The 26,446-nt window shown below is 33.0% G+C and overlaps 6 protein-coding genes across 6 annotated transcripts; 3 read left to right on the top strand and 3 right to left on the bottom strand.

The window, feature by feature from the left end:
• Positions 1 to 533: 533 nt before the first annotated feature.
• On the top strand, positions 534 to 3,312 carry PHYBLDRAFT_64244 (hypothetical protein; the record flags this gene model as incomplete). The annotated part of the gene is made up of 10 exons (XM_018441260.1): positions 534 to 1,057; positions 1,178 to 1,281; positions 1,396 to 1,466; positions 1,628 to 1,884; positions 1,969 to 2,033; positions 2,152 to 2,219; positions 2,329 to 2,428; positions 2,651 to 2,866; positions 3,128 to 3,215; positions 3,273 to 3,312. The coding sequence occupies 10 exons, from the start codon at positions 534 to 536 to the stop codon at positions 3,310 to 3,312; spliced, it is 1,533 nt and encodes a 510-aa protein (XP_018293359.1).
• A 1,823-nt stretch (positions 3,313 to 5,135) lies between these two features.
• PHYBLDRAFT_110940 (hypothetical protein) lies at positions 5,136 to 6,330 on the bottom strand (the record flags this gene model as incomplete). The annotated part of the gene is made up of 3 exons (XM_018428187.1): positions 5,136 to 5,351; positions 5,457 to 5,918; positions 6,007 to 6,330. 3 exons carry the CDS (start codon positions 6,328 to 6,330, stop codon positions 5,136 to 5,138), a joined length of 1,002 nt encoding a protein of 333 aa, XP_018293358.1.
• Positions 6,331 to 10,512: 4,182 nt separating this feature from the next.
• On the bottom strand, positions 10,513 to 12,978 carry PHYBLDRAFT_166572 (hypothetical protein; the record flags this gene model as incomplete). Its single annotated transcript, XM_018435435.1, has 7 exons — positions 10,513 to 10,604; positions 10,838 to 10,886; positions 11,211 to 11,389; positions 11,858 to 11,954; positions 12,393 to 12,407; positions 12,762 to 12,854; positions 12,976 to 12,978. The coding sequence occupies 7 exons, from the start codon at positions 12,976 to 12,978 to the stop codon at positions 10,513 to 10,515; spliced, it is 528 nt and encodes a 175-aa protein (XP_018293357.1).
• Positions 12,979 to 18,409: 5,431 nt separating this feature from the next.
• On the top strand, positions 18,410 to 19,042 carry PHYBLDRAFT_143571 (hypothetical protein; the record flags this gene model as incomplete). Its single annotated transcript, XM_018431017.1, has 1 exon — positions 18,410 to 19,042. The coding sequence occupies one exon, from the start codon at positions 18,410 to 18,412 to the stop codon at positions 19,040 to 19,042; it is 633 nt and encodes a 210-aa protein (XP_018293356.1).
• Positions 19,043 to 21,372: 2,330 nt separating this feature from the next.
• PHYBLDRAFT_143570 (hypothetical protein) lies at positions 21,373 to 22,820 on the top strand (the record flags this gene model as incomplete). Its single annotated transcript, XM_018431016.1, has 7 exons — positions 21,373 to 21,420; positions 21,596 to 21,745; positions 21,821 to 21,974; positions 22,048 to 22,266; positions 22,370 to 22,473; positions 22,533 to 22,597; positions 22,682 to 22,820. 7 exons carry the CDS (start codon positions 21,373 to 21,375, stop codon positions 22,818 to 22,820), a joined length of 879 nt encoding a protein of 292 aa, XP_018293355.1.
• An 887-nt stretch (positions 22,821 to 23,707) lies between these two features.
• PHYBLDRAFT_143569 (hypothetical protein) lies at positions 23,708 to 25,940 on the bottom strand (the record flags this gene model as incomplete). The annotated part of the gene is made up of 8 exons (XM_018431015.1): positions 23,708 to 23,838; positions 23,916 to 24,212; positions 24,265 to 24,607; positions 24,689 to 24,844; positions 24,917 to 25,431; positions 25,483 to 25,694; positions 25,801 to 25,828; positions 25,901 to 25,940. The coding sequence occupies 8 exons, from the start codon at positions 25,938 to 25,940 to the stop codon at positions 23,708 to 23,710; spliced, it is 1,722 nt and encodes a 573-aa protein (XP_018293354.1).
• Positions 25,941 to 26,446: the final 506 nt, after the last annotated feature.

Genomic DNA, 26,446 nt, shown 5'->3' with positions numbered 1-26,446 from the left:
GATACAACCACGACATTTTGCACGTCAGTCTGAACTGTAAATGTAGATCAATTAGCTATACCCAAATTTCTGAACATTCCAAAAAAAAAAAAAAAACATTTATTCTTTATCATTTTCAAAAAAAAATTATACAATTTTGAATATCAATAACTTATTTGTTTTTTTTATTTCTACAGGTAAATAAAAAAAAAGTGTAGTTAAATGCAATATATCAGCAAGGATGTCTTGAAGTCCAAGATTATTTTTATCATTTAAAAAAATTGAAACATAAATAAAAAATTTATAATATAAATACAAATAATTACATATACACAATTTGTCTGCCCATGTCATCATTTTGATTTGTTTATTTGAGAAATGATAGTTTATAAAAGTTTTTTTTTTTTTTGAAAAGTAAATAAATAACAGTATCGATTAAGCAATAATTAAACAATAATTTTGATATTTTGAGATTTTGTAATTTTGTATAAATTGTATTTTCATTATTCGTTTCAAATAATAGTAATAATAGTATAATTTATATTATTATTACCATGATGAATTTATTTGGAAAATATCGATACGCAAAACAAAGTACAGATGAAACATCAGAACACGAAGATCAAGAACCAAAATATAATAAAAATGAAGAGACAATAGAGTTGATCGAGAGACCAACAGCAACATCAACAACAATAACACAAACATCACCAACAATAGTATCTCATGATCAACAATGGGTAACATTGAGTGCACTTGTTGATGATGAGGATCATTCAGCCAACCAAACTTATCATCAGTATGGTGATGGTACTGATGCTGTGGCAGAGAGTATGACTCATCATGTAAAACAACAGCTCTATCTTTTACTTGAAGCACCGTCAAGTAGTCGTGCTGCATTCTGGATCAATGTGGTTGTCTCAATGTTGATTGTATTGAGTGCAGTAATGACAACCATGGAAACTATTCCAGCCTTTCGGTCTGAAGACAGCAATCGATTATGGCAAGTTTCTATTTATTACTTTATATTAGAAGGAATGCAAAATAAAAGAAATAGTGAAATAAAATTGTTGGATTTGTACGTGATGTTGATTTATGTTACTATTACCATGGTTACTATGATATACTTTTGAATAATAAAATAAAATATATATGTACATATGTATGTATGTGTATCATCAATGTTGTAACTTTATAGGTTTCAACTTGAAGTTGCCATGGTGTCACTATTCACATTGGAGTATTTACTTCGTGTGTTTGCGCACTCGGACTCACTCGGCATGATTAAGCATTTTTTTCTGTGTAAGATATAAAGACCATACATAGAAACAAATATATGATTATGATTATGATTTTGTATTCATTTATTTATTTGATTTGATTTGATTTGATTTGATTTGCTTTGCTTTTCTTAAGCTCCATTATCAATCATTGACTTTATCTCAATTGTTCCTTTTTACATTGAATTGCTTGCAAAGAGAGACACGGTAAGTAAAAATTTTGAAAACTAATGATAAAATAAAAATATCCCAGATTTTTTTTTTTTTTGGTTTTTTTTTGTTTTATTTTGGGTTATCAAGACTAATGAGATCGGTCCCTTTGTTTTGATATATATATATATATATCAAAACAAACAAACAAACAAAAGACATATGAATTTAGATTTACAATTTTGCGATTATTTCGATTGCTGCGTCTATTCAAGACTTATCAATACTCAAACACGATCGCGATGACAATTGAAGTGCTTGTTCTGGCCATGCGTAGATCGAGTGACGCATTGAGTGCATTGTTCTTTTTCCTGGTGACATCAGTAGTCCTGTTCTCTACATTATTGTATTTTGCAGAACGTGGTGTATGGGATAGTACAGTGGAAACATTTGTAAACCCGGGTGGAAACCCAAGGTAAGAAAAAAAGTTTATGCCACATGTGTAAATATACGATTATATATGCATGAAAATAAAGCTAATTAATAAACGTGCGGTTAGTTCATTTGACAGTATCCCGGCTGCATTTTGGTTTGTTCTAGTGACAATTACGACCACAGGTTATGGTAAGCTTTTATATATATATATATATATATTCATCATTGTTATGATGACGCTTTTAATGCTGGTTGTAAGTCTAACATGCAAGACCAAAAAATAAAATAAAAAAATTATGTTGAATAGGTGACATGGTACCTGCGACATTTATCGGTAAACTGGTGACATTTCCTGCCATGATGTTTGGAGTATTGGTAAGGTTTATTTTACTTGTTATATTTTTTGGAGTGTATAAAGAGTATATATATATATGTATTTGGTTAGTAGAGGTTAAATAGTTAACCCAAACCTTGTATTCATCAGCTTATTGCTTTACCTTCAATCATTGTGGGACGAAATTTTACGACTGTTTGGGAAATTATGAGACGCCATGAGCAGCCCAATCACTCAGAACCCGACCGAGGTGTGTATGACAGACTAATGAAGCAATCAATCAATTAATCAATGCAAGATGCACGTACGCACATACATATATACATATAGAAGGGAGAATGCAATATTTATGATTTGTCTGTTTATTCGTGTCAAGAGTTTTACACGAATAATGCATAAACACACACACGCACAAATGATACGAATGATACAAATATCTAATAACTTATTGTTATTATTTTCTTAATGGTAGGTCCGTACTGGCCACATAATAGAGATGCTCTTGCAAATGCTCGACAGGAAGCTGTAGATGCGCTACCGGGTAGGACGAGTTTTGAAGAGACCAAAGAGGCTCTAGCCCAACTCGAAAGATTAACCGGGATCGCGCGTCAACACCAAGAGGCACTGCATCACATCATGGCATTGATCCAGACCCAAGACACCACCCAGCCCTTGAATCGCGACAAGGGTAAACATGTCAGGGGAAGAGGATAAGGAGTTTTTCTTTTGTTTTTTTTTTTTCAAATGAGGAGTAATCTATAGTAGCTTTAAACCTATACACATACAGGCACATAAAAGCACATGCATAAAGATAAAGATGTATATACAGATAAAGAGCAATAGATACATGAATGGATTGCTTTCTTTTTGATTACTTATCATAATCTCTTGTTTTGGTGCTGTGGTTCATAACCCCGCGTGTTGTACGTGTCTTTGTGAGATAATTTAGCCGGATCAATATACTCCACAATCAGCATCTTTGATCCGGTTGGTAGAAAGAAAGAAAAGGCTAAATACACAAGTACACAAGTACACAAGTACAAAAACTATATAAATATAATATATATATATTTGTATTTGTATCTATTATACAGATTATGTGCTATGATTAAAGTACAAGGACCTCTCCTGTAACAGAAGAACGAATTTATTGTATTTTTGGTAGAAAAACAAAAAAGATTAAAAGCATATTCAGTGCAGTGCAGTACAGTACAGTACAGTACAGTGCAGATATATATATATACATGTAATATATAGGATTATTTATTTGTTTCTTAGTCAATAGTGCAAAACTCATGATTAGGCAAACTAGAACGTGGTTCAAAATAAATAAATAAAAATATAGAAAAATGTCCTGCATTTTGTCAAGTAACATCAAGAATATTTAAAGGAACCAAAGAAGAAGGATAATGTAGCACAGGTTTTATAATCATAGGGCTATTTTAACAAGGAGGTAAAGAAGAGAGGATAAGGGTGTATGCGGTGAAAGAGGGAGTTGGGTTGGGTGCTAGTATTAATGTGGAGAGTAGAAGGAGAGAAAACAAACAAATAATAAGCTATCAGATTTTTTTTTTACTTTTTTGAAAAAGTTTACTTGAAATCCAAAACTCAAAGTCAAAGTCAAAAATCAAAAAGGTTGGATGACAAAAAATAATAATTATTTTATTTTATCTGATAGATAGATAGATAGATAGATATATAAATAAAAATAAAAATGAATGGACGAATGGAAGAATTCACGTCATCTATCAATGGAAGGGACCCCGTTTCCGTGCAACCCTTGTGGGAATAACAAGATTAGTCTCTTTAAAAAAAAAATGGGTGTAAAACGGGAAGATGGAAATCGGATGTATCACCTCACAGATAAGAGCCGGATAAGATACAGCCAATATTTGCTGTAGCCTACAATTTACAGTGCACAATCTACCACAAGAACTTGAAAAAGAAGAAGATAAACCGGTGATCAAGTTTGCGGTCCTTTTTTTTTTGGTTTTTTTTGTATGGCTTGCTTAAACCCACACAATAAAAGTAAAAGTAAAAATAATATTCACTTTTTGGGTCAATTTCTTTTCTTGGGATTGAGCCTGAACAAATACAAAAGAGACCTTGACTTGGAACCAGAAGCAGTCAAATTTACTCCAAAGACAAATACTAAAGGTTGAAAATAGAATAATAAGAAGGTCGAAAGGCAGCCTCAAAGGTATCAAGACCTTGAACCATTAACATCTATAAGACGTCTGTGTGTGTGTGAAATTTAAAGAGAGAGAGAGAGAAATGGTAAACCACCACCATTCCGCCCATTCGGATTCTTGTCCTACTGGAGAATTTAAATGACTCTTTTTGGAATGTGTGTGTGTGTGTAAAGAAAAGGTTGGTAGGTTCCCCTCTCCATTAAACAACACACAAAAGAACCAAGTAAGTAAATAAATAAAAGGCTTGTGAGAATATTTATTTTATTTTATTTTATTTTATACATCTTTATACAAAACAAAGAGAAAAATATGAGGTGCTTTTTTTTGTGTGTTGTTCTATTGAATTGAATTGAATTGAATTGAATTGAATTGAATTGAATTTTATTTTTATATAGAAAATATAAAGAGGATGGTGATGGTACAAGTGAGGAGTAAAGTGAAATAAATGAAAAAGACAATAGCATTATATGTAAGAAAATAATAAAATAAGAATTATAATAAAAATAAAACAAAAAAGGCTTTCTTTTTCTTCTTCTTCTTTGTCTTCTAAAGCTAAATAAGTAAAGAAAGAAGCCAAAGAATCAAGTCAACCCAAAACCCAAATTAATTAATTAATTAATTAATTAATTAATTTTGGTGTTTAAATGACTTTTTACTGTTGTTGTTGTTGTTGTTGTTGTTTTTTGGTGACGTTGATGATGATGATGTCGATTATATTTATGTATAGATGATGATGATGATGATGATTATTATTATCTTTTTCGATTATTTTGAGTGACTGAGGTTCAGGGTTGGTACGCAGTGATGATGGCGCCATCCATTGGGAAGATCTCCGTCGTGACACATTTCTACGCCTTCTATCCAGGTGGACTCCAAGGCCTGCTTAATAGTCCAACGGGTTTTAGGGTTTGGATCCAACATGCCTGCCAGACATGTCCGTTCTTCTTCCGACAGAATGTGACCAGTGTCGGGCTGGTTTGGCTCAAGCATCTTCCAGACCTCGCAGTTGAGTGGTCCGATTGTCTGGCGCTGCTTGCAATAGATTCCATAGTCTCTGTCGCCACCGTCAGCGGCCTGCGCGGAAACTGCGGCCGGCGAGCCTTGTTTGGCTCCCCTGGGTACCGCGATCGGTCGGCCGTTGTTGTTATAGAACGCATTGGAGAATGGCAGGCGCCCGAACCGGATGCAAAAGAACGTAATGGCTGCACTCCAGACATCAAGTGCCCGGCCATCGTAGGGCGAGAGTTCAGAACAGAGCGCCCATACCTCTGGTGACCAGAAAGGCTCAGAGCCGCACCACTTGTAGCACAGCTGGGTTTCAGTCTGATAGTCATTCTGGACCACATCAGCGACACCGAAATCAGCGATCTTGAGAGTGCCTCTAGAAGTCAGAACCAGATTCTCAGGCTTGATGTCTCGGTGGGCGATACCAAGTTTGTGGAGGTGCTCCAGACCAGTAAGGAGTTGTTTGAATAGGCAGTGTCGGTCCATGGTTGTGATGTTGATAGTTCTCTGGGCTAACAAATTGAAAACATCGCCACCTGCACACTATATACAACAATTGAATTGGATTGAATTAGATTAGATATGAGTTTAATATATATATATATATATATATATTTAAGCAAAAACTTACGTATTCCATAACTGTGCACCATCTTTCACGCTCATCTAGAACCAAATCTAGAGTCTCGACAATGTTTACATGGCCCGATGCAATCTTGCTGATACAGTACTCATTGTTCATTCTCTTTCGGTAGTCTCGCTTGTCTTCCTGTCGGCCTCGCTTCTTGAACTCTTTGACGGCCAGGATCACTCCGGTCGAAGGGTTCTTGACCAGACGAATTACGGCAGTTGCACCACTGGCAATGTTCTTCTTGGAGGTCGCTCCAGAGTCCTTGTTGGATGCATGCTGGGGTGGCTTGACGTAGCGGCCGTATTTTGCCTCTAGCCGGGCCATCTTGACCGGGGATGAGGATCGCTTCTTGGTCCAGGATTTGGGGTTCATGAGACTGGCAAACGAACGGTTCGATTTGGTGGTGCTGGTGCTGTGTGCGCTCGAGGTGCTGGCGCTCAGTCCACTGTTGATGCTCTGGCGTCTGCTGGAATCAGCCGAGTAAGGCTGGGAAGACGTAGGAGATTGGCCATCAGAAGAACTGGTGGCTTCTGGTGAGATGGGGGTCATTTTGAGACCAGAGCGGGGGCGACCGTTGCTATGGAAAAGACTTCCGATACGACTCTTTGTGGTCTTTGTTGCTTGTGGTGTCGTTGGTTTTTCTGTCTCTAGTTGGACTGTTTGGACTGTTGGTTTTGTTGAGGTGTTAATGGAAGTAATGGCTGGGGTGGGGCTGCTGGAGACCATGGAGATCGAAGAAAGGCTGCTGCTGCGAGTGTTGTTGGAGTTGCTGGTAGAGACTGAGGACGAAAGATCGGGACAGTCGGTGGTAGGCTGAGGGAGAGAAGAAAGGTCGATGTTCTGGGGAATATCTTTAGCCTGGGATAGCCAAACGTTATGGTGAGTGGAATCGGGCAGGGAGGTGTGAACTTGAGACATAGAAGACATTTTGGCTTGATGATGAAGATAGAAGAAAAAAAGAAAAAGTATATAAAAGAAGGGAAAAAGAGTATTATATATAATATATACACAAAAGGGTGAAAAGGGGAGCTATCAATGTAAGAAGAGGTAGAAGGTCAATAGGATGATGGAAGGATCATCAAATAGTAAAAAGAGAACAGATCAAATTGGATAGGCTGTATGTATGTATGTATGTATGTAATTTCTATATGCTTGTATATATAATATAAAAAACAATATATTATAAAAAGGATCAAATAGACATATATTTTGTTTATATATATAAAATAAAATAAAATAAAAAAGGAAGAAAATAAGAGTAGAAAAAAAAAAGCAAAATAATCAAAAAAAAGTCTATTGGAACTTAAATACCTTTTATTTTATATACGTCTATTATAATTTTTGCTTTATTTTTTTTTTAAAGACCCTACTCCACCCTATACAACCCTACTCTACCCTTTATGAAGTGGAGATTTCACAGTGACGATTAAAATAAAATATTTTATATATATATATATATATAATTTTATAATACAAATATATATAAAATAAAATAAAATAAAAATCCAACGCCTTCCCGTCTATTCATCGGAAAGGATTTTAATAAATAAATGAAGGTGCGACTTGATAAATACTATTATATATATATATTTTGAAAAAGAAATGTTCATTGCATTTTGAAACCATCATCATATTATCTTTTTACTTTAATTTTGTGTGCCTTGTGTACAGATAATATCTTTATTATTTATTACATTTCTCTCTCTTTTGTTTGTTTGTTTGTTTGTCAAGTAGGACTTTCTATTGGATACAGACTGTACCTGATAAGGTCGTGGGGGTGTGTGGGAGAAGGCAAAAAAGAACCAATGCACTCGCTCAAAATTTGGTTTAGGAGGGGGGTGGAGGGGGAAATATTTTTCCCCGCTGTATACATCATACATATATATATATATAAAGTGAAAAAAAAAAATCAAGTCAGTCCAAGTAAAATGAATTATGTATGTATATATTTATTTATAAGAAAGTCACTTCACCTATGCCATGGGAAGCTATGCCATGGCATTGTATCCGTGGCATTGTACCCGTTGTCTTGCTATATGTACAAGCCACCTTTTGAAGTTTAATACGTAGCCAAGACAACAGGAAAACAAATAATAATGAAGATGCTGTGTCCACACAAACACAAGTACATACATACATATATACAGTTCACTCACTTGTACATTACACAATACACTATACACTATATAGATTCATACTACATCATACATCATACTTGGTAATTGGTACTTGGTACTTAGTACATGTAATAATAAAAGAGAAGAATTATTATTATTATATTTTATTTTACTCGGTTGTGCCCGACTTTGGGTCTGATTACTTGAAACGTAATAAACTCAAGTGTTTAGACTAGCCACGTGTCTTGAAGGCAACTCGATGCATACTTTGTTTGCTTCCCTAATATAGAACATGTTCCCTGATCAAATAAATAAATATATTTATATTTATATTTTATGTACATACCCACACAAGACAGACAAAAAGTAGTGGCTAAAGGTTTGTTCCATTAGAGGCAAGGTTGACAAAGATTGGATGAAACCTCAAAGCACAAGTCATTAATCAGATTGCATCATCATCATATTTTAGAGTGACATCCTTTTATATATATAAAAATATAATAATCTTTTATCCACAAATAACACATACATACACATACACATGGATTTGTGTATGCTTATATGTGTTGTACCTGTTTCAACCATTTGTAGGTCTTTATTAACCTAATGGGTTGGTTTTGCTCTTTAAGGAAAACCATAAAACAAAATAGTTGACAATAGAACGGTAGAAGACGTATCGAATTCTTTTGATTCTGGTCCAACTATCTTTTTGGGTGTTCAGGTTACACATGGTCTTTATCAAGTTGTTTGATATCTGTTTTATCTATACAAGACAATATATATTTGTAGAGGATTTACAGCAGATTCTAAAGTATTGCTCTTCTCTTTAAACTGTTTGGATTTATAGCACATTTTATATCCCAAATCCCAAATCCCAAATCCCAAATCCCAAATCCCAAAACAAAACCCCAAAACCCAAAATTTAAAAAAAAAAATCCTGTTTTTGTGTATGTGTGTGTGTGTGCGTTGGAATTTAATTTTTTTTTTTTCTTCAATGAATTTGCGTAACAGATATTTATTTTGTTTTTTTTTTTGCGTCTTCATATGTGCTTATTTCCTCGGCTTGGTCGCAACAATTGCAGAAAAAATATTGGAATTTGTTTGCCGACGCAACCAAAAAAAAAAGAAGAAAAAAACACCATTTTTGAAGATTATTGAATCCTAAATATGTTACGCGCCTTGATTTTATTTTATTTTATTTTATTTTTTATATATATTTCTTTAAATTAATCTTTCATGTTATTTACTGTTCCAAGTAGTAAAGTGCAAGATGTATTTAAATTTATTTTTGAATGAACCCATAGATGTCAAACTAAAGATAGTTCCGGCCTCGGGTTTATTTGGTGTGCATACGGTAACTAGAGCATCTATGCGATTGGAGGCACAATATATAATCAAGTTACAATGGCATTATTGTAGCCTGAGTTACTACACTCTCTTTGCTTTAGAGACCTTTTTTTTCTTTTTCTTTTGCATTGAATGTTAGTTTAGACATTCTTGTCATCTCAAACATGAGCCAGTAGTAAAGAAAGATAGAGAATAATATATATATAGGCAAGACCAGACCAATTGCAACTGACAAAGTCAAGGCCATTGAGATCGATTTATAAATGTATCTTACCCATGTATTTTATGCATATATCTATCTATCTATCGGTCGATCGATCGATCTTTTTATCATGCTCAGATATAATATTCACTTCATTCTTACCAAAATCTTGTTTAATTGTGACATAGTTGACAGTTATGCTTACAAGGTATTTAACAGTCCATAAATACATATATATGTGTGTGTGTGTGTGTGTGTGCTTTAAGCATGGTAACAGGCAAAGTAACCAGCATAACGAAAACAATAATCATAATCATAATAGAGGGGGTCTATATGATATCAAATGAAACAAATATAAAACTTAGTACAGAAAGTTGCGATTTGTTTTTTTTTATAAAACGCATAAAACTAAATAAAAAAAAATTATGTTAATCGTAGATTCTTTCGGGAGCTGTCCAATCAGTGGCAATTAAGCTTTTTTTGGTTTTTGGTTTTTGGTTTTTGGTTTTCTTATTTGTTCTTTGCTTGATTGAGTACCCCCCCTCATCTCTCTCCTTCCTTTTCCCCCTCATTCTTACTACCCATTCCTTACTCGCTTGTACTTGGGATAGATAAACTCTAAGCCATTTTGTGTCAAATATTAGTCTTTTTTTTTTCCCACTTGTCTAATCCAAATTCTGTACTCTGTACAAACCACAACAAACCCAAAAAAATTAATCATCCGATCTTTTTATATCTATCTTTATTCCAACAAAATGCAAAAAAAATACAAATATAGCATGTCAGCAGCTACAAAAATGTCACTATGTACAAAGATTAAAAAGAAAAGAAAAGCCAACATCACCAACAACAACACAATGGAAGTAGAGCACTTTCTTTTACTTCTTTTCTACTAGGAGTGGTTGATTTTGTTCCACGTGGAGTTTCTTCGCCTATCAACTTTGTTAAAAAAGAAAAAGAAAAAAGATCAAATCTGTGACTCGGTCGCAGTGGTGAAAATATCTTGAGAGATTTATATTGATTGGTCAGAATCCTCGAGGTAACCCTTTTTTTTGTTTTATTTTATTTTATACAAAATGATAATGATTTATATATGTTGGTATTATTACTTAATATTACTCATTTCATTGCAAAGAAGAAAAAAAAGAAAAATGAACCATTTAACCTTGCTTAGAACATGTCAAATGCACAGGACTGTGATTTTTGTACTGCATCTTGATAACAAGAAACAGATAATAATAACAATGCTTTTTTAAATAATTCAAGGGTCATTATTTAGTAATTTTGGGCGTGTAGGTTGGTAATAAACAACGTGCTTGACTTTAGATAATTTTTTTTTATTATTTTGTGATGATGGTAATTGAGAAACAAAAAAAAAAGAATAAGCTCGGTCTATCTTACTTTATACTGTATTAATGTTTATCTGATTGATTGACTAATTTACTTGAATATGAGTGTAGTAAGTAAAGTTGGACTGAATTGGTGAATTTCAAGTAAATAAAAGAAATTATAAACCATTTTATGCTATGCTACCTTACTTGTCCTAAGAACGCTGTCTTTTTTTTTATTTTCTCTATTTGCATGTGGATAAAACCTGGAACGTCGATCCGCACGAGCTTAATTGGGCCTTCAATGTGGGTGTAAATAACAAACTGTATAATGTTTGTCGAAAATCCATTGATCTCAGACTGCCTAATTAAGTTGCAGGCTGTAACACCTTGGATTTAGGGTGGGAACGATACATAATACACATTTATATCCATAGCAACCTGAGATTAAAAATAGGGAGGAGTAAAAAAGAAAAAAGAAAACGATGCTCTAAAGATAATAATATCAAAAGAAAGAGAGGGAGAGAGAGAATGGTCTGCGGGCGAGAACAGATGTCCTCACGTTTCAATGATCAAGGTTCATCCATTGGAGAATAATATTATTTGGTACTCACAGTGACTTTCTTTTTTCTTTCTTTCTTTTGTCTCGATTTGTTATTTTTTGGGTACCTTATTCTTAATACTGTGAAGAAAGAAAGAAAGAGAAGCTTGTCATCCCACATGTTCGCCAATGATAAAAATAAAAATAAAAATATCAAATATCAAATATCAAATAGAGCAAAAATGAGCAGGTTCCTGGAACTTTGTGCAAAGAAATCATTCTAATACTAATAAATTATAATAAAATATTTTTCAACCGGTGCTTTGCAAAAATAAAAAGCTGAAATTATGATCGAGATTGCCAAGAGCCTGGGCTTGAGATCCCGAGATTATCAGCGATAACTGCGGAAGACCCTAGTGAACCAATTATAACTTCAAATAAAATCGAAAATATACGGAAACTCAAAAAAGGACCTTGGACATGTGGGAAATTTCTCTCTCTCTCTCTCTCTGTTTCTTTTTGTGTGGGTGTGTGGGTGTATGGGTGGCATGAGTGGGCATGGGTAGCAAATTGATAACTAACTGACTAACTAACTGACTGACTGATTAATTAACCAATAAAAAAAAACTTACTTCATAGTATAATATTAATAATATTGCTATTGCTATTGCTATTGCTATTGCTATTGCTATTGCTATTTCCTAGATGAGTACAATACCCCTGGCCCCCCAAAACAAGAGCAAATGTATTATATAAGCCTGTAGTCTATATGCATACATATACACATACATGTTATTAATAAATATGTCTTCTTATTCTCATTTATCCTACATTGGTTAAATATTAATTACCAACAAGCAGTACCTCTACAAAAGAAAAAGTTATAATACAAAAATTACACATTTTCCATCTTTGTATATGTATGTGGACACATACAAGAGAGGAGAGAGAAAGAGAAAGAGAAAAGAATAAGAATAAGAAAAAAGTGGGGCCACATCATTAATGATAAATTCAATTTTCTTTCTTTTTATGCGTATTCAGGTAGGACACGCATAAAGTAGAGAATCAGATCTATTATCAAAGATTGTCAAAACTACATTTGTACCATAATATCAATAGATTGCTTACCCTTGACCTTCATTATTTACACTGCATCAATTGTACACACATATATATATATATAATAAAGCAATAATAATGCTAATAATCATAATACTTACAATAAAGTCATATGCAAAATAAGAGCAAGTTAACGACAATAGGAAACTATATCCAAACTCTGAACAATATCTGCTAAGCAATGTATGATAAGGCTTAGAAACGAATAATAATAATAATAATAATAATAATAATAAGACTTATTTTCATTTGAAAACCTTATGTGGATTCCGGACCGCCAAATAGCGAATTAATGTCTTGTAGAAAACATTTTACCATGATTCTTTATAGCTAAACAATAATAATGCTTTTGGTTAAAGATCTCTATTCTATTTGAAGTGCCTGTTTTCTTTTAGTTTTAGGAGATTGTGTCTTTATTCTCTTAAAATAAAGATCAATATATATATATATATATTCCGGCTCATTAAAACAGTCTTGGATTATATAAGAACATCAAATCACAAGGCAATAGCCGAAATTAGGCAAGTTAAACTTGTATGTTTATCTGATTTACACAAACAAGAAGGAAGGGTAAAGAAGTATTACAAAACACAGAACATTCAAGGCATAGACGCACAGAAAGAGAATATGTGTAATTCTTGTTAGAATACGATTGATGATTATTCTTGAATGAACATTAAAGAAGACAAGTTTTCCATTGTTAGTAAAAATAAATAAATTATATTTTAAAGCAATTTAATAATAATTTCAAGTAGAACGTAGCATTGCTTTTCATGAGTACATTGCTGAGAGAAGGGGGGGGGGGGGAGTAAAAAGTGAAATTGAAAAGGGTAAGGAGAAGGGGAAATTTTTTTTTCCAAAAGAAGACTATTTTCTTTACTTAATTTTCCGAGGCAACCAAAAATGGTCTACGCACAATGCTGTATTCTTTCTTTCTTTCTTTCTTTATGATTATGCATTTCAAACATTAAAAAAAATCTATCAGGGGATTTTCACTATACTATAAAATTCTGCTGAAGAAGTATATTGAGTATTATTGTTTGGTATTAGAGACCTTTAACAATGCAAGAAGAAGAAAGTAAATGGTACTTTGGTTGATCTTGTATGAATTTAACTAAATATATAAAAAAAGTGTTACCAGATAGTGAGATTAGCGAGTCCTTATTTGGTATATATATTTTTAAAAATATGTTAATTGTTGTTTAATACATTTTATTAAGTTCTATTAACAATTTAATTTTAATTGGATCTGGATTTTAATATAGAGCAGCAATTTCTATATTAAGGTTATTTAGAATATTTTACAGTTCCTTTTTGTTGATTAAAGTTGGTTTGATCTTGTTTCCAGAAACTCTTTTTTTTTTATATATTCATTTCTTTAATCGCGATAGTGTCTAGTGTAAGCTATACACTAGATTGAACTATTATATACTACTAATACTACTACTACTACAACAGCGGTAACGACAGCAACAGGAAAAATGGTTTTTTTTGTTTGTTAATGCTCAGTCATTGTAAAATATTTTATTCTTTATTATTATTTTAAATAAACAGTAAATCGAACTAAAGACTCTTTTAAAAACAAAGGCTAAAAATGAAAACAAAGTGTTGCTCCTTTGGCTTGTTTATTAACAATGTAGATTACCATTTTGCCTTTAGAATCTCATTGTTATGTCAATTTGATATAATTACAGCAACGAGTGCTGTTCATAAGTGTGTGTATATTATTAGTCAATAGTAATAACTACATAGATATATAATTTGTAAATTTAACGTATCGCACTACAGGAAAAAAGAACCAACAAAAAGAGACTTTAAGGAAAGTTCAAAAGGCATTTTCCTTTTTGTTGTTATACTCTTCGTCTTCTAATCTTTCTTTCTACTAGTATTATTCTTTTAAAACTTTTTAGTCTTTATTTTACACACAACAAATCCTCTGAGGCATTCTCTCTTAGTCCCACGGTACTTACGGCATAAATAACTCATATGAGCCTATCAGAAATTGCTATGTTATGTCGCAATTGGTAAAGGATGTGCCGAAAAGTTTTCAAGGCAGCTGCAACATTTCTCTATTCCACAAATGAACTTTCAAACCTTAACCAAATCATACTATCTGATCAATTAGAATTGTTACGTCTGGAATAATTTATAAAAAAAAATTAAGTAGGAAAATAAAAGCCGGTTGTAATATTTACCTTGAAAAACTATAATTGATTGTATCTGACCTTTTTTCCCGCCAAAAGTGGCCGTATGGGCGAGAGTCACAGACTTTGTTTAATCCCTTCCTCTAAAGAGAGAGCCAAAAACGTATAGAACAGTACATGTACGTACAAAATTTATTGATTAGAGAATACATATTGATATATATATATATATATATATATATATAACCGATCTTGAATCCTACTGTATAATGCATGTTCATAGTTGGCCATGACAGACAATAGAAGAAAAAGAAATCTTTCAACCTGGCCCTTACCAGGCAGCTCCAAGATGTTGTTTGAACACTCATTACGCTTGTTGAATAATTTAGGGCATTGTGTGATTAATATTCTGAGCTGCATAAGAGTAAAGGAAGTGGTAAGGGAAGGTATTTCGCGTCAATTAAAAACAAAAGTAAATAGTCCTGATGCAAACTATATACATATATAAGGGTAGGATAAAAGTTGGGATATTGAAAAGGTCTCTTTATTTTCAAACTACAGTAGAAAAGTAATAGAAAAATTTGAAATTTAAAAAACACGCGTATATCTGATCATATAAACGCGAGAAAAAGTAATGCTTGATCAAAATTCAATATTAAACTAGTTTTAATCTTACAAAATAAATCGCGGAAGAATATCCTATAAAGTTGTTATTGTTTACCATCGTGCAGATCTTTAAACAAAGTATATTGAATGTTAGAAAAAAGGAAGGCTTCGTTGGATCAAGCCATGTAGTTATACTACTTGTTCATTTAGCTGATCTATGTTTCGGTTCGATAAAATATCGTGTATTTTAAAAAGAAGTTAAAAAGGATTATATGTATGTATATATATATATATTCAAAATCCTTGCCAGACTCAAATTTATATTAAGCGATGTATTGTTGATTCTTATAATTGAATCGCTTCAAGTAATAGAATAACGAAGTTATTTTATTTTAACATTCATAAAACGAACAAGGCCAAAGAAAAGGAAGGACTTTCATTAGATCTATCAGATGCAAGGGACTCAATTGCGGTAGTTTCTGTGGTATAATTATATAATTATATAATTATCTATACTAAAACGTTCTTTATGTTGGGATAATACGCACCCCTAGCTTATTAACATAATACTATTATATTAATTTATATAAATGATTTGATCGTTACCCCTGAGAAATTTGTAAACAATCAATTTGTACAACAACTCGTACCATAAAGTAGTATATTATAAGACTTATTCAATATAATATACAGCATAACAGTAGTAATGGATCGATATTCTCACACAGATTTGTAAACAATCACGAACAAGCGACTGATTGGTTTGATTAATCAACCTCTAAAGAATATACATATCCTGATAATAAAAACCAAAATTTTACTTTAAAAATTCCGCGGGTTAAACAAAATAAATAAATAAAACCTGGTACTCTCAATACTCAAGGGTAATGACAAGTATGAAAACATTGAAAATAACACTCCCAATATCAGTCAAATTTTGATTACAGTAAAATACAGTAAATTGAAAAGAGTGTGCTTATACTATGCTGTTATTGAGACTCTTATAAGAATAAGAACAAAGAGAGAAAATCCCACACACAGATTGGCTAGATAAGTTTTTGCTTCAAGATATCTTACAACGATCAGTTTAACAATGTACAAGACAATTGTAAATATTAGATAAATTATAAAAGAAAAAAGTCACACATTGAATCTAGCTAGTGTAACTACTTGTTTAAATACTATTTAGAAGATATGCTTTACTTCTATATCCTATAGATCATTTACCTAGATGTTGTTGCAATATAGCTTGTTGCTATCCTTTAATTGAGTAAAATAATATATATATATATATATGTATGTCGAAACATGAATACTCAGTCAAATAATTTCTCATTGGATTATCTGACTGGGTAACTTTAAGCAAAAGAAGCCAACACATTGGCCGGATAAAATTTCTCCAAGCAGAATACAGATGGAGCTTTACAGCATAATTGACTCTTCATCATACATCATACCCAGTAATATCAACGAAAATTATATTACAATATTCAGGGTCCTTTCAGACCATATAGACTCACGCTGGCTGAGAAAGAAACAGTAATGTCCAGAGCTTGTGTAAGGTCATGACCACCTTCATTGGGTGTACCTAGGACATAAAGGCCATTGGACTTTTCTTTTTTTTCTTTTTAGTTTAAAATAATAATAATACTCGAATGATAATGAATGAAGCTGGTATTACACATTAACAAACTCAACAGATTTAGTGCGTATTCAGTGGCATGTGCACCCTAGGTTAATCATTTAACAAATAGATTTGTTTTCTTGTTTTCTTCAATATTTCAAGTGAATACAACATATTCTTTGATTTACAGCGCCAATTACTACAGATATTTACAAGAAAAGACATGGTATCTAATGATTGTTATAGCACTTGATTTTCTGTGCCAATTGATGTATTTGTGTCTGTGTCTGTATTAATGCTCATGTTCTTAACTTTTACATACGCACATAATAATAACTAAATAATATATATATATAGGAGTTGTCACTAAAGCTAGACAATACTTCTCCGATGTCCCACCTTTAGCTAATCAGATCCTCTGAGTTTTCTAGTTTGTATTGGTATATTCAGGTACCACCATAGATTTAAACAGCCCCCGGATCTCGGCTTGTGCCAAAAGCCGTATGCCGCCTACCAAGTCTCTTCAATAAAAAATCAAAGTCTTTTTTTTTTTTGGCAGGACAACCTTTCCACTGTCACTGGTTTTTTTTTATCTTTGTAGGGAGGAAAGTATAGATCAATCAATCCATATATAGAGATATGTTGGTGTACATGTATACAACTTATCAGATCTTTAAAATATCTTAATTTGGGCAATCAAAGCCCAATGGCGCGGTGATTCGCAACAAGCTGGTCAAAAGACAAAAACCAAAAACCAAAAACCCAAAAAAAAAACTAGAGGAGAAAGGATTGTACCTTTACCACCATTTTACACTTTACATTTTTCCTTTTTAATAAATTATACTTAATGCGGCGCCAACTGATTTCTAAATATTTCAAGATCCTTTATTTTTATTTTATATTAGATCATATTGTATTAGATTAGATTATTTTTCTTCTTCGATTTTCTAATAAAGAAACAGAGGTGGTCTTTAAGTAGAGATAATTTTTATTTTTATTTTTATATGTATATATGTATATGATTTCTTTATTAAGGAACGACCAGAAAATTTGATCTATTATACATACATATATATATTTTTGAAACAGAGATAAAGAGTTTCATTCGCTACTCTACCGTCAGAATAAACAAATACCCACTAATAATCTGGAGAACACAAATTACTAAGACTCTTGTATTATGGGTTATAGTTTTTGTGTCTCACGTTAACCGAAATCAGATCTTCCTATAGTTTCTTTTTTGGTTAAGATCTGATAAGTAAAATAAACCAATTTTTTTTTTTTTTTACGTTTATATAAAAGGACTTGTCAATTCAAATCAATTGTCAGATAAAAAAATTAACTACTTCTTTTTTCACTCTTACATCTAATAACAATGAAGATCTTCTCTGCTATCCTCGCTTTGGCTGTTGCCGCCGTCTCTGCTGATAACATTGTCAGCGTTACCTCTCCCTTGACCGGCACCGTCTACACTGCCGGAAAGTCCGCCATCATCAGCTGGGTTAACCCCACAGTCGACCAGATCTCCCAGATCGTCTTCTCCCAGGGCCTCTCTACTGCCCTCCAGCCCGTTAGCGTCATTGCTACCAACGTTGACGCCTCCTCTGGCACCTACACCTGGGAAATTCCCGCTGATACCCCTGCCGGTACTGACTACGCCTTTGTCTTCGGCACCTCCCCCAACCAGTCCTACACCGGTCAGTTCACCGTCAAGAGTGCCGCTGAGTCCTCTGTAGCTGCCTCTGCTGCTGCACCTGCCGCCGAGTCCTCTTCTGCTGCCCACGGTGGCCACGGTGCCGCTTCCTCTGCCGCTCCCTCTGCCGCTGTCTCCAGCAGTGGATCTGGCTACCACGGCCACGGTGATGCCTCTTCCTCTGCCGCCGCTGCTGAATCCAGCACTTCCTCTGACCACCACGGTGGCGGTGGCTACAGCAGCGCTGCTTCCAACAACGTTGCTGCCGTCGGTGTCGTTACCTTGATCGGTGCTGCCGTCGCTGCCCTCATCTAAATTAATATATAGTTATTACCAGCGATCTGCTCTATAAAATTAGATCCATCCATCCCCTCTTAAAAAAACAATAGAGAAAGATATATCTATATCTATATGTTAATCTCTCTAGTATTATTTATGTCTTTTTCTACCGACTTACTATTTACCAATAAACCAATTATTAACTTATTATTATTATTATCTTTATAACAAAGCCAAAAATCAATAAATCAATAAATAAACCCAATCGGGTAAATTTATTTACGTCTTTTTAATATATTTATAAATGTGAACTATTTTAGGCAAAATATACATATATTTTATCTATGCTATTTACTAAATAGAAATAAATAGAGTACATAGATAAAAAGAGGATATTTTATGTATGTATCTTGTAGATTGAAAAGAGTTCTTATCATGTCATTGGCTGTAGTTTTTGGGGAACCATCATGGAAAGAATATTCAAAAAATATCCCTAGAAATAATTTGATTAAAACATATTCTATAATGCAATATATTTATCGCTTATTATTTGTGTTTGGGTTTCCTGTAGCTTAAGAATTTAGCAGAGGTATTTAACATAATAAGAGAAGAAGAAAAACCAGAGAGAATATTATAAAGAGGTATTTCCTTCAATCTCCTCTTGTATGTATTTATGTATGTATGTCATGGATAATTATGTATATCCAATATATAGTAAACGTTAATTATCGTATTTTATTATTTAACGATGTATTTTTCTATCTATAAAATTTGGTACATCCATATATTTCTATGTTTTTTATAATATATATATATATAACTTTAGAAAGCTTCTAACCCTCATACAGATCGGCGCTCCTAAACACCAAATATAATCTGTCATAGTTTTCCAAGGTAAATATTACAATCGGCTTTCATTTGTCTATTATTAATTGATATTTTTATAAATCATCCCAGACGTATCGATCTTAATTGTCTTGAGAACAGGATTTGGTTAAAAAGTCTGAATACGGCTTGTGGAATAGAAAGATCTTGCTCCTGCCTTGAATTTCCGACATATTCTTTACCAAATCACGACATAATGGCATGATTTCTGATAGGTTCACCCTTGTTTTTATTTTATTTTTCTTTCTTTCTTTCAAAGTTGCATGTACCGTGATACCAACAGAGAATATTCCAAAGGATCGTCTTGTGAGACAAAAAACTGACATATACAATTTGACAGTCAAATTTCAGAGGAAATAAACGTCAGGAGAGTATCCCTGACAAAAAATAAAATAAATCCTCAAACCTGGTTAATGTCATGTGTTTCCAGGATACTCTTATGGAAAGCCGTTAGAATATGTGAAAGGTCTAATGAATCAGCTTGTTATAATTTGTACTTTATGTGTGTGTTATGGAGGAGAGAGAACGTTGTTTAAAGAAAATACTACCCTAAATGCACTTGAAACCCCGGAAATGCTTCCAAAAATCAGTTTTAAATTATTCTTTTTTTTTTTAAAAAAAAAAGAGCAATCATTTTCTCTATTGAAACCTTTTAATTGACCTTTGCTCTTCTTTACAAAGCTTGTCTTTACCAATGAAGTAATGATGAAGAGTGAATAACAAGTAGAATACTTGTAATGCTTTTTTTGTTTGTTTAAAGGTAGCTGCTGCGAATACTTTTATTTTTCGGCTTTATTTAATTACCGACGTGAAAATTTTATTATATATATATATAAAGTTTTCTTTAAAGTAATTGCTGCACATGGTCCTAATAAAGTCGCCATTTTCCACTCCATAGTATTCTCATAATTTAAAAAAGAAAATTATAACAAAATATCGTTATAGTTAGCTCAACTTTCCTGTACTAATTAACAGGCACACTTTCTATTTAGATATAATAGATATATCTCCATAGCAACAGACTTTGATACCAAATATGATTTATATACAGCCCAAGAAGAAGTAATGGAATACATATATATGTGTTTATATTTATATTGAACAAGAATTTCGAAAATGTGATAGAACATACTACATGTATATTCTTAGGAAGACACAGATTAATGAGATACATTTTATATTGAATACAATTCAATATCACCAATACAGTCAAACACTGACTGGGATACATTTTTTTTTCGAGCTGAAAAATAAAGCATTTATGCTTATAAGGGTTCTTACTAAATATTTCACATATTGAACTACAAAAAATCAAAGTGTAAACCTTTTCTTTTTGCGAGCGACTACAAGCAAGCATAGCAGTAGTTTATCTATCATTTAATATGTCAATATACTCTTGTACTTTGCCATAGGTATAAAAAAAAAAGAAATTTAGTTGGCAGGAAGACATGACTGTTCCCCATCTTTGATTACATACCACGATGAGTTTAAGGGCTGAATTAGCAGGAGCTCATTTGAGAGGTACCTCAGTTGCAATAAAATATATAAATCGAGTGATACTTATTTTTGCTTAGATCTACTGTCATGCTTGAATGCACTTGCTGGATTTGGAGATGAGCTAAGGATCGAAGCCAGACAATTACAGGCATGACATTCGGTTTTAACATTAGATTGATTTTCATGTTCTCATGACAATTACATTAGTTGATCTTCTGGTCACTTAATCGTTCCTTGACAGCCCAAGCTGTAATTCGTATATCTCCCACTATGTTCAATCAATATGTTTTGGATTTGCCTCTTTACGCAGCAGCTATGACTCAGCCAAAGAGTATAAACTGTGGTGTCAAAATAAAGGTAAAAAGGGACAAAAGGCTCTGAATACATTTCAAACGCACTTTGCTTTATATTTATATATCTATATTTATATAGAATATGCAAAGTATTCTGCGTCGAGATAAAAACTCTGCAGAACCTCTGGATTGGTGTCTACTTAGCTTGGTAGATATGACAGCTTATAGAAATGAAATCACATCTGAAAATCCTCCTGAACCTAGCCTCCAGATCGACTTGGTGCGCCTAAGAGGTAATAATATATACAAAGGCATTAATTGCACATATTAACTACTATTATATATATGCATGGGAATACTTTAAAGATGTTACAAAAAGACACTCGCTTTGGTTACTCGAATCTGAACCACTTCAGTTTATATATAATAAGCCCACTCGATACAGCTTTCTCGTAAATCCAACTGTGTTAGAAGATTGTCTGAAAAACTTTCTCGTGCGTCTTCCGGAAATAACTCTAGAATGTTCAAGAGAAATGGTAAAAGTAAAGTCGCACTGGGGTGATGTTAACGAAACGCTGCATCCATGTAAGAATAGAGGAGTTTGATATGGAAATGGAAAATGAAACTTGCTTGATTGCTTGTTTTTACTTAGTTATTTATTCATTATTAATTAATTGACTTTCTTCAGTGGAAAGACCAACGGAAACTAGAGTCGATCTAGAATTAGACAACTTCATTGATTACAACATACCAGATGATATCCGCATCGTATTCCAGATAAAAGAGTTTAGGGTAAGAAAACATTTTGGCTGGAAGTATCGCTTTGTTTGTTTAAAATGTGATAATACTAGGCAGTGGTAAACTTTGCAGTAGAGCTGCATCTCCCTTTAAGAGCAAGATTTGATGGGCCCGGAAGGTAGAGTAAAGGGATATAAGACAAGCGGATTCTTTTTAAAAAATAATAATAGCAATAAAACTAATATCTACATTACTTTATTAGTTCACTAGTACTATCTGTCGAAAGAGAAGGTGTGATAATTGCCGAGTTTGGTATTACGACCTTTCCACCCACTATGACTGAACAAGACTATGCTAATTCTGCACGATCATCAGTGACTTCATTCAATGGAAATAATTAGCTTCATATCTGAACATGTACCTTTAAGTAAACCAATAAAAGAAGGAAGCTTTAGTTATTGCACATACTATATGCAAATATACAAAAGCTAACACCCTATATTAAATGATTATTCGTTTTGAATCATCTGGTTTCTTACAGATGAAGTACAGCCCAAAAGACACGTACAGGCAAAGCTCTATATAGTGATAATATTGAGAAAAATAAAGCCCTGTCTCAGCGGCTATATTGAGCTTTATAATTAATGACTATAATATATAGATCTAGCCTTTTGTATTTTGAAAAGTGATAAAAGTTTTATACTTGTGAACTTTATTAAAAAAAAATTACAAGTCTGGATTTTTCGTGGCTCTCATCAAAATGTAGCCTTTCTCTTGTCTTTAAGCTTTTTTTTTTTAAAAAAAAGATTCTTTTTTTACTACTACCTTGTGCTAACCATATAATTTATGTAAGAATTCTTACAGGCAACATTGTAATAGCTTTATTATCACATAGCACTCTATCTTGTTACATCATGCGCATCACACGGAAGTGTACTCAAAAGTGGCAAGGGGCTTGACTAGACATATACTATTATACACTCAAAATCCCACAGAACTTTTTTTTTACTGATTGGACGAGGGATTTTTTCTATACATTTATTACCGTTTTTTCTATTAAACACATACTATCTTTATCAAACTTTGGTTACATTCACTTCAAAGAAATTAAGGTGATACACACATCTAATATGGAAGTAAGCTTCTTTGATATTCTAGAAGCTCCATTGCCATCAATATTTTTTGAATACATATAAGTAAATGTTTCTTTATTAGAGCACCAGTAAAACTGAATGCATTGGATATGTGTGTAATTTGTATATAATGGTATATTTTACAGGCTTTCTAACTAGTCATTCTTCTTAGAAAATATCTTTGTGAACTTCTTTAATGTAAAGTATTTCTTTGGTCTAATAGACCCATTCGTGTCTCTATTGATGCTACCCTGAATCGTTATGTTCGAATCACAGTAGGCGTTATCTTATATATTGAATGAGTTAAAAGATACATGTTCTTTAGATTAGATTTTTGTATATATTACAATTCAGAGACTGTACCATTGTTTATACGAAGGTTGGGTTTCGTCGATTCAAAGCCACCTGTATATAAATATACTGATTTTTGTGGTTCATGTTCTTCCATTTTTGGCCTAAATTTAAATACCATGTCGTTTATAGTGGCCTCAATGTGAATCTCAGTCAAGCCAAAGTACATTTTAATCAACAGGTCGATATCTTCTCCATTCTCAGCCTTTTCAATTTTTGGCATTTTAATAGGAAATATTCCCACTTTTTTTATATCAGGATGGTCTATATACCGTGGAACTAGATTTTCCTCGTTATATGCATACAGATCTATAGATTAATTAAATTAGTAATATATATAATATTATATTAAAAAAATTACCTGTTTCAGTATCATGAGGGTAAGTTATTGTAAATTGTTTCGAAATACATTGGTTTATGGCAACCAAGTCCCCTCTCTTGGCAAAGACAGAAAAGCGATGTATACATTGAGGCCCTTTTTCTACTGTATGAATCTTTTTATCCTCTGAATCCAAGTTAAAATCAAATGCCATAGAAGCCATTAGACCATATGTACGCCTTACGATTCGATGAGTAATGGTGCGCGGTTGAAGTCCAAATATTACAGCTCCTCTCGTTACAGCCATCTCACCACGGGGAGGCATAGCAATGTTTTTAACTTGGCCTTCAAACGTGGTTTTTATATGACTGTAAAGATACTTGGACTATCCAAATCCTCCAACCATAAAAATAGCATCAAGCCGGCCCTTAATCTGAGAAAGTTGATCTCGAATCAAACCCAATACTTGCTCAATAACGGGGTCAAATATCTCGTTACAAAGTTCACTTTTTGTTATTTTGAATTTTCCTTCTTCCACTCCAAACAATTTTCCATCTTGGTCACCAAAATCTAATCCTGCTATTACATCAATGTACTCATCATCATCTCTTTCAAATCCAGCCTAAAGTAGAGATACGAGTTATTTAAATAAAGTAACTCGATTTTTAGCATGTGTAATATATTTTGAATTTACCTTGTTACTGTCTATGAAGCTGTTCAACATATTTTTAATAATTGCATTATTCTTTTTGGCATATACTCCAAAGCGTTTTTTGATAAGAGCCAACATGTTAACGTCCAGAAACGTTGATCCACAACACCTGCCTGATCCCTTTGTAACTTCACGAAGAGTTTTTACGTTGGACTCTTCATAGACCTCAAATACAATCAAATCTACTGTTCCACCACCTGCATCACATATCATAAAACGCTTTCCATGGGTAAACTTGAACTGTTTCCACAAGTTTTTGCAGTACATTGCCGCAGCTTCAGGCTCACTAGTAAGAACCAATCGACTTGGGGGGTCAGTGGTCTTTATAATACCAGCCTGCAAAGCAGCTTCGCGCATCGTAGCTTTGGCTTGATCATTCCACATGGCTGGAACCGTAAGACAAAACATGAACTCATCGGCATTAAAAGTTATTCCGATGGTGGTTTTAATATTTATCTCAACATATTTATAAAATATACGAAGATAATCGGTGAGTACTATAAGATTTAATGGTTAAAGTAGTCTCTTTTTGGTCAAAGATGACATACCGTTAAGAACAGTCAAGCCGTTTGGAAGTGCGTTTACTTCATTTTCGTTTGGATCCAGCAGAAGTTTAAATCGTTTCACCAAATGGTCGTTGTTATTGGGTTTTCTCGAAATAACAAGAGCTTCATATCCCCAAGCAATCATTTCTTTGGTTCCATGTTTATAAAGCAAGACTGTAGGAACCTTTGGATAAACCGCACCACCTTGCTTTGGCCTATACATAATTATAAATGCTTGAACATAAAACAGCAGAAAAAAGTGTATTTTGCCATTGCTTAATCTCATCAATCGAATCTACACTTGAGCTTTTATAGACGTACGACGCCCCAGAGTAAGTAGTGCCAAAGTCTTATTGATATATAGAATACAAGCTACAGTAAGTAAATATTCACCAAAGAAATAGTAATCATCCGGTATTACCAATGCTAAGTACAAAGGCATACTCATAGTCTGCTTGCATAACTAATAAAAGAACACATATACATAAGAGAAAAAAATAAGACATTAGAAATATTGTTTCTATGAATACTTATATCTTCTTTTCATGTTACACTTTGGCTCAGCTATATTGTCCCAAACATGTACGAGTGAGCTTATACAAAAATGTGTTTGTATAACACTCCCATAATTTTTTCTATTTTTTTCTCTTTAATAATAAAATACACTATTTGCCAAAACATAAAAATCATTAAGCTTATAGTTTAAGCCTATGAGTTCAGACATAGGATAATGTGATATAATGCTATAGTTACAATAAGATAGACCTTAGTATGTGCCTAGCAAAAAAAAAAGATCTGCTCATAATATCACTGATACTGGATTAAAACAAATTCTCAGGACCAAACAGAATTTAGAGTTATAGCACTAGTAACCAAGAAAGACAAAGTACAGTAGCTAATGTTAGGGAATCATGCATTGACTTTCAGTTGAAATAATTGAGAAAGTGATTATAATATTCTATTATTA

Source organism: Phycomyces blakesleeanus, assembly GCF_001638985.1.
Source record: "Phycomyces blakesleeanus NRRL 1555(-) unplaced genomic scaffold PHYBLscaffold_7, whole genome shotgun sequence".
Lineage (NCBI taxonomy): Eukaryota > Fungi > Mucoromycota > Mucoromycetes > Mucorales > Phycomycetaceae > Phycomyces > Phycomyces blakesleeanus.
This window is presented reverse-complemented; position numbering and strand designations above follow the sequence as displayed.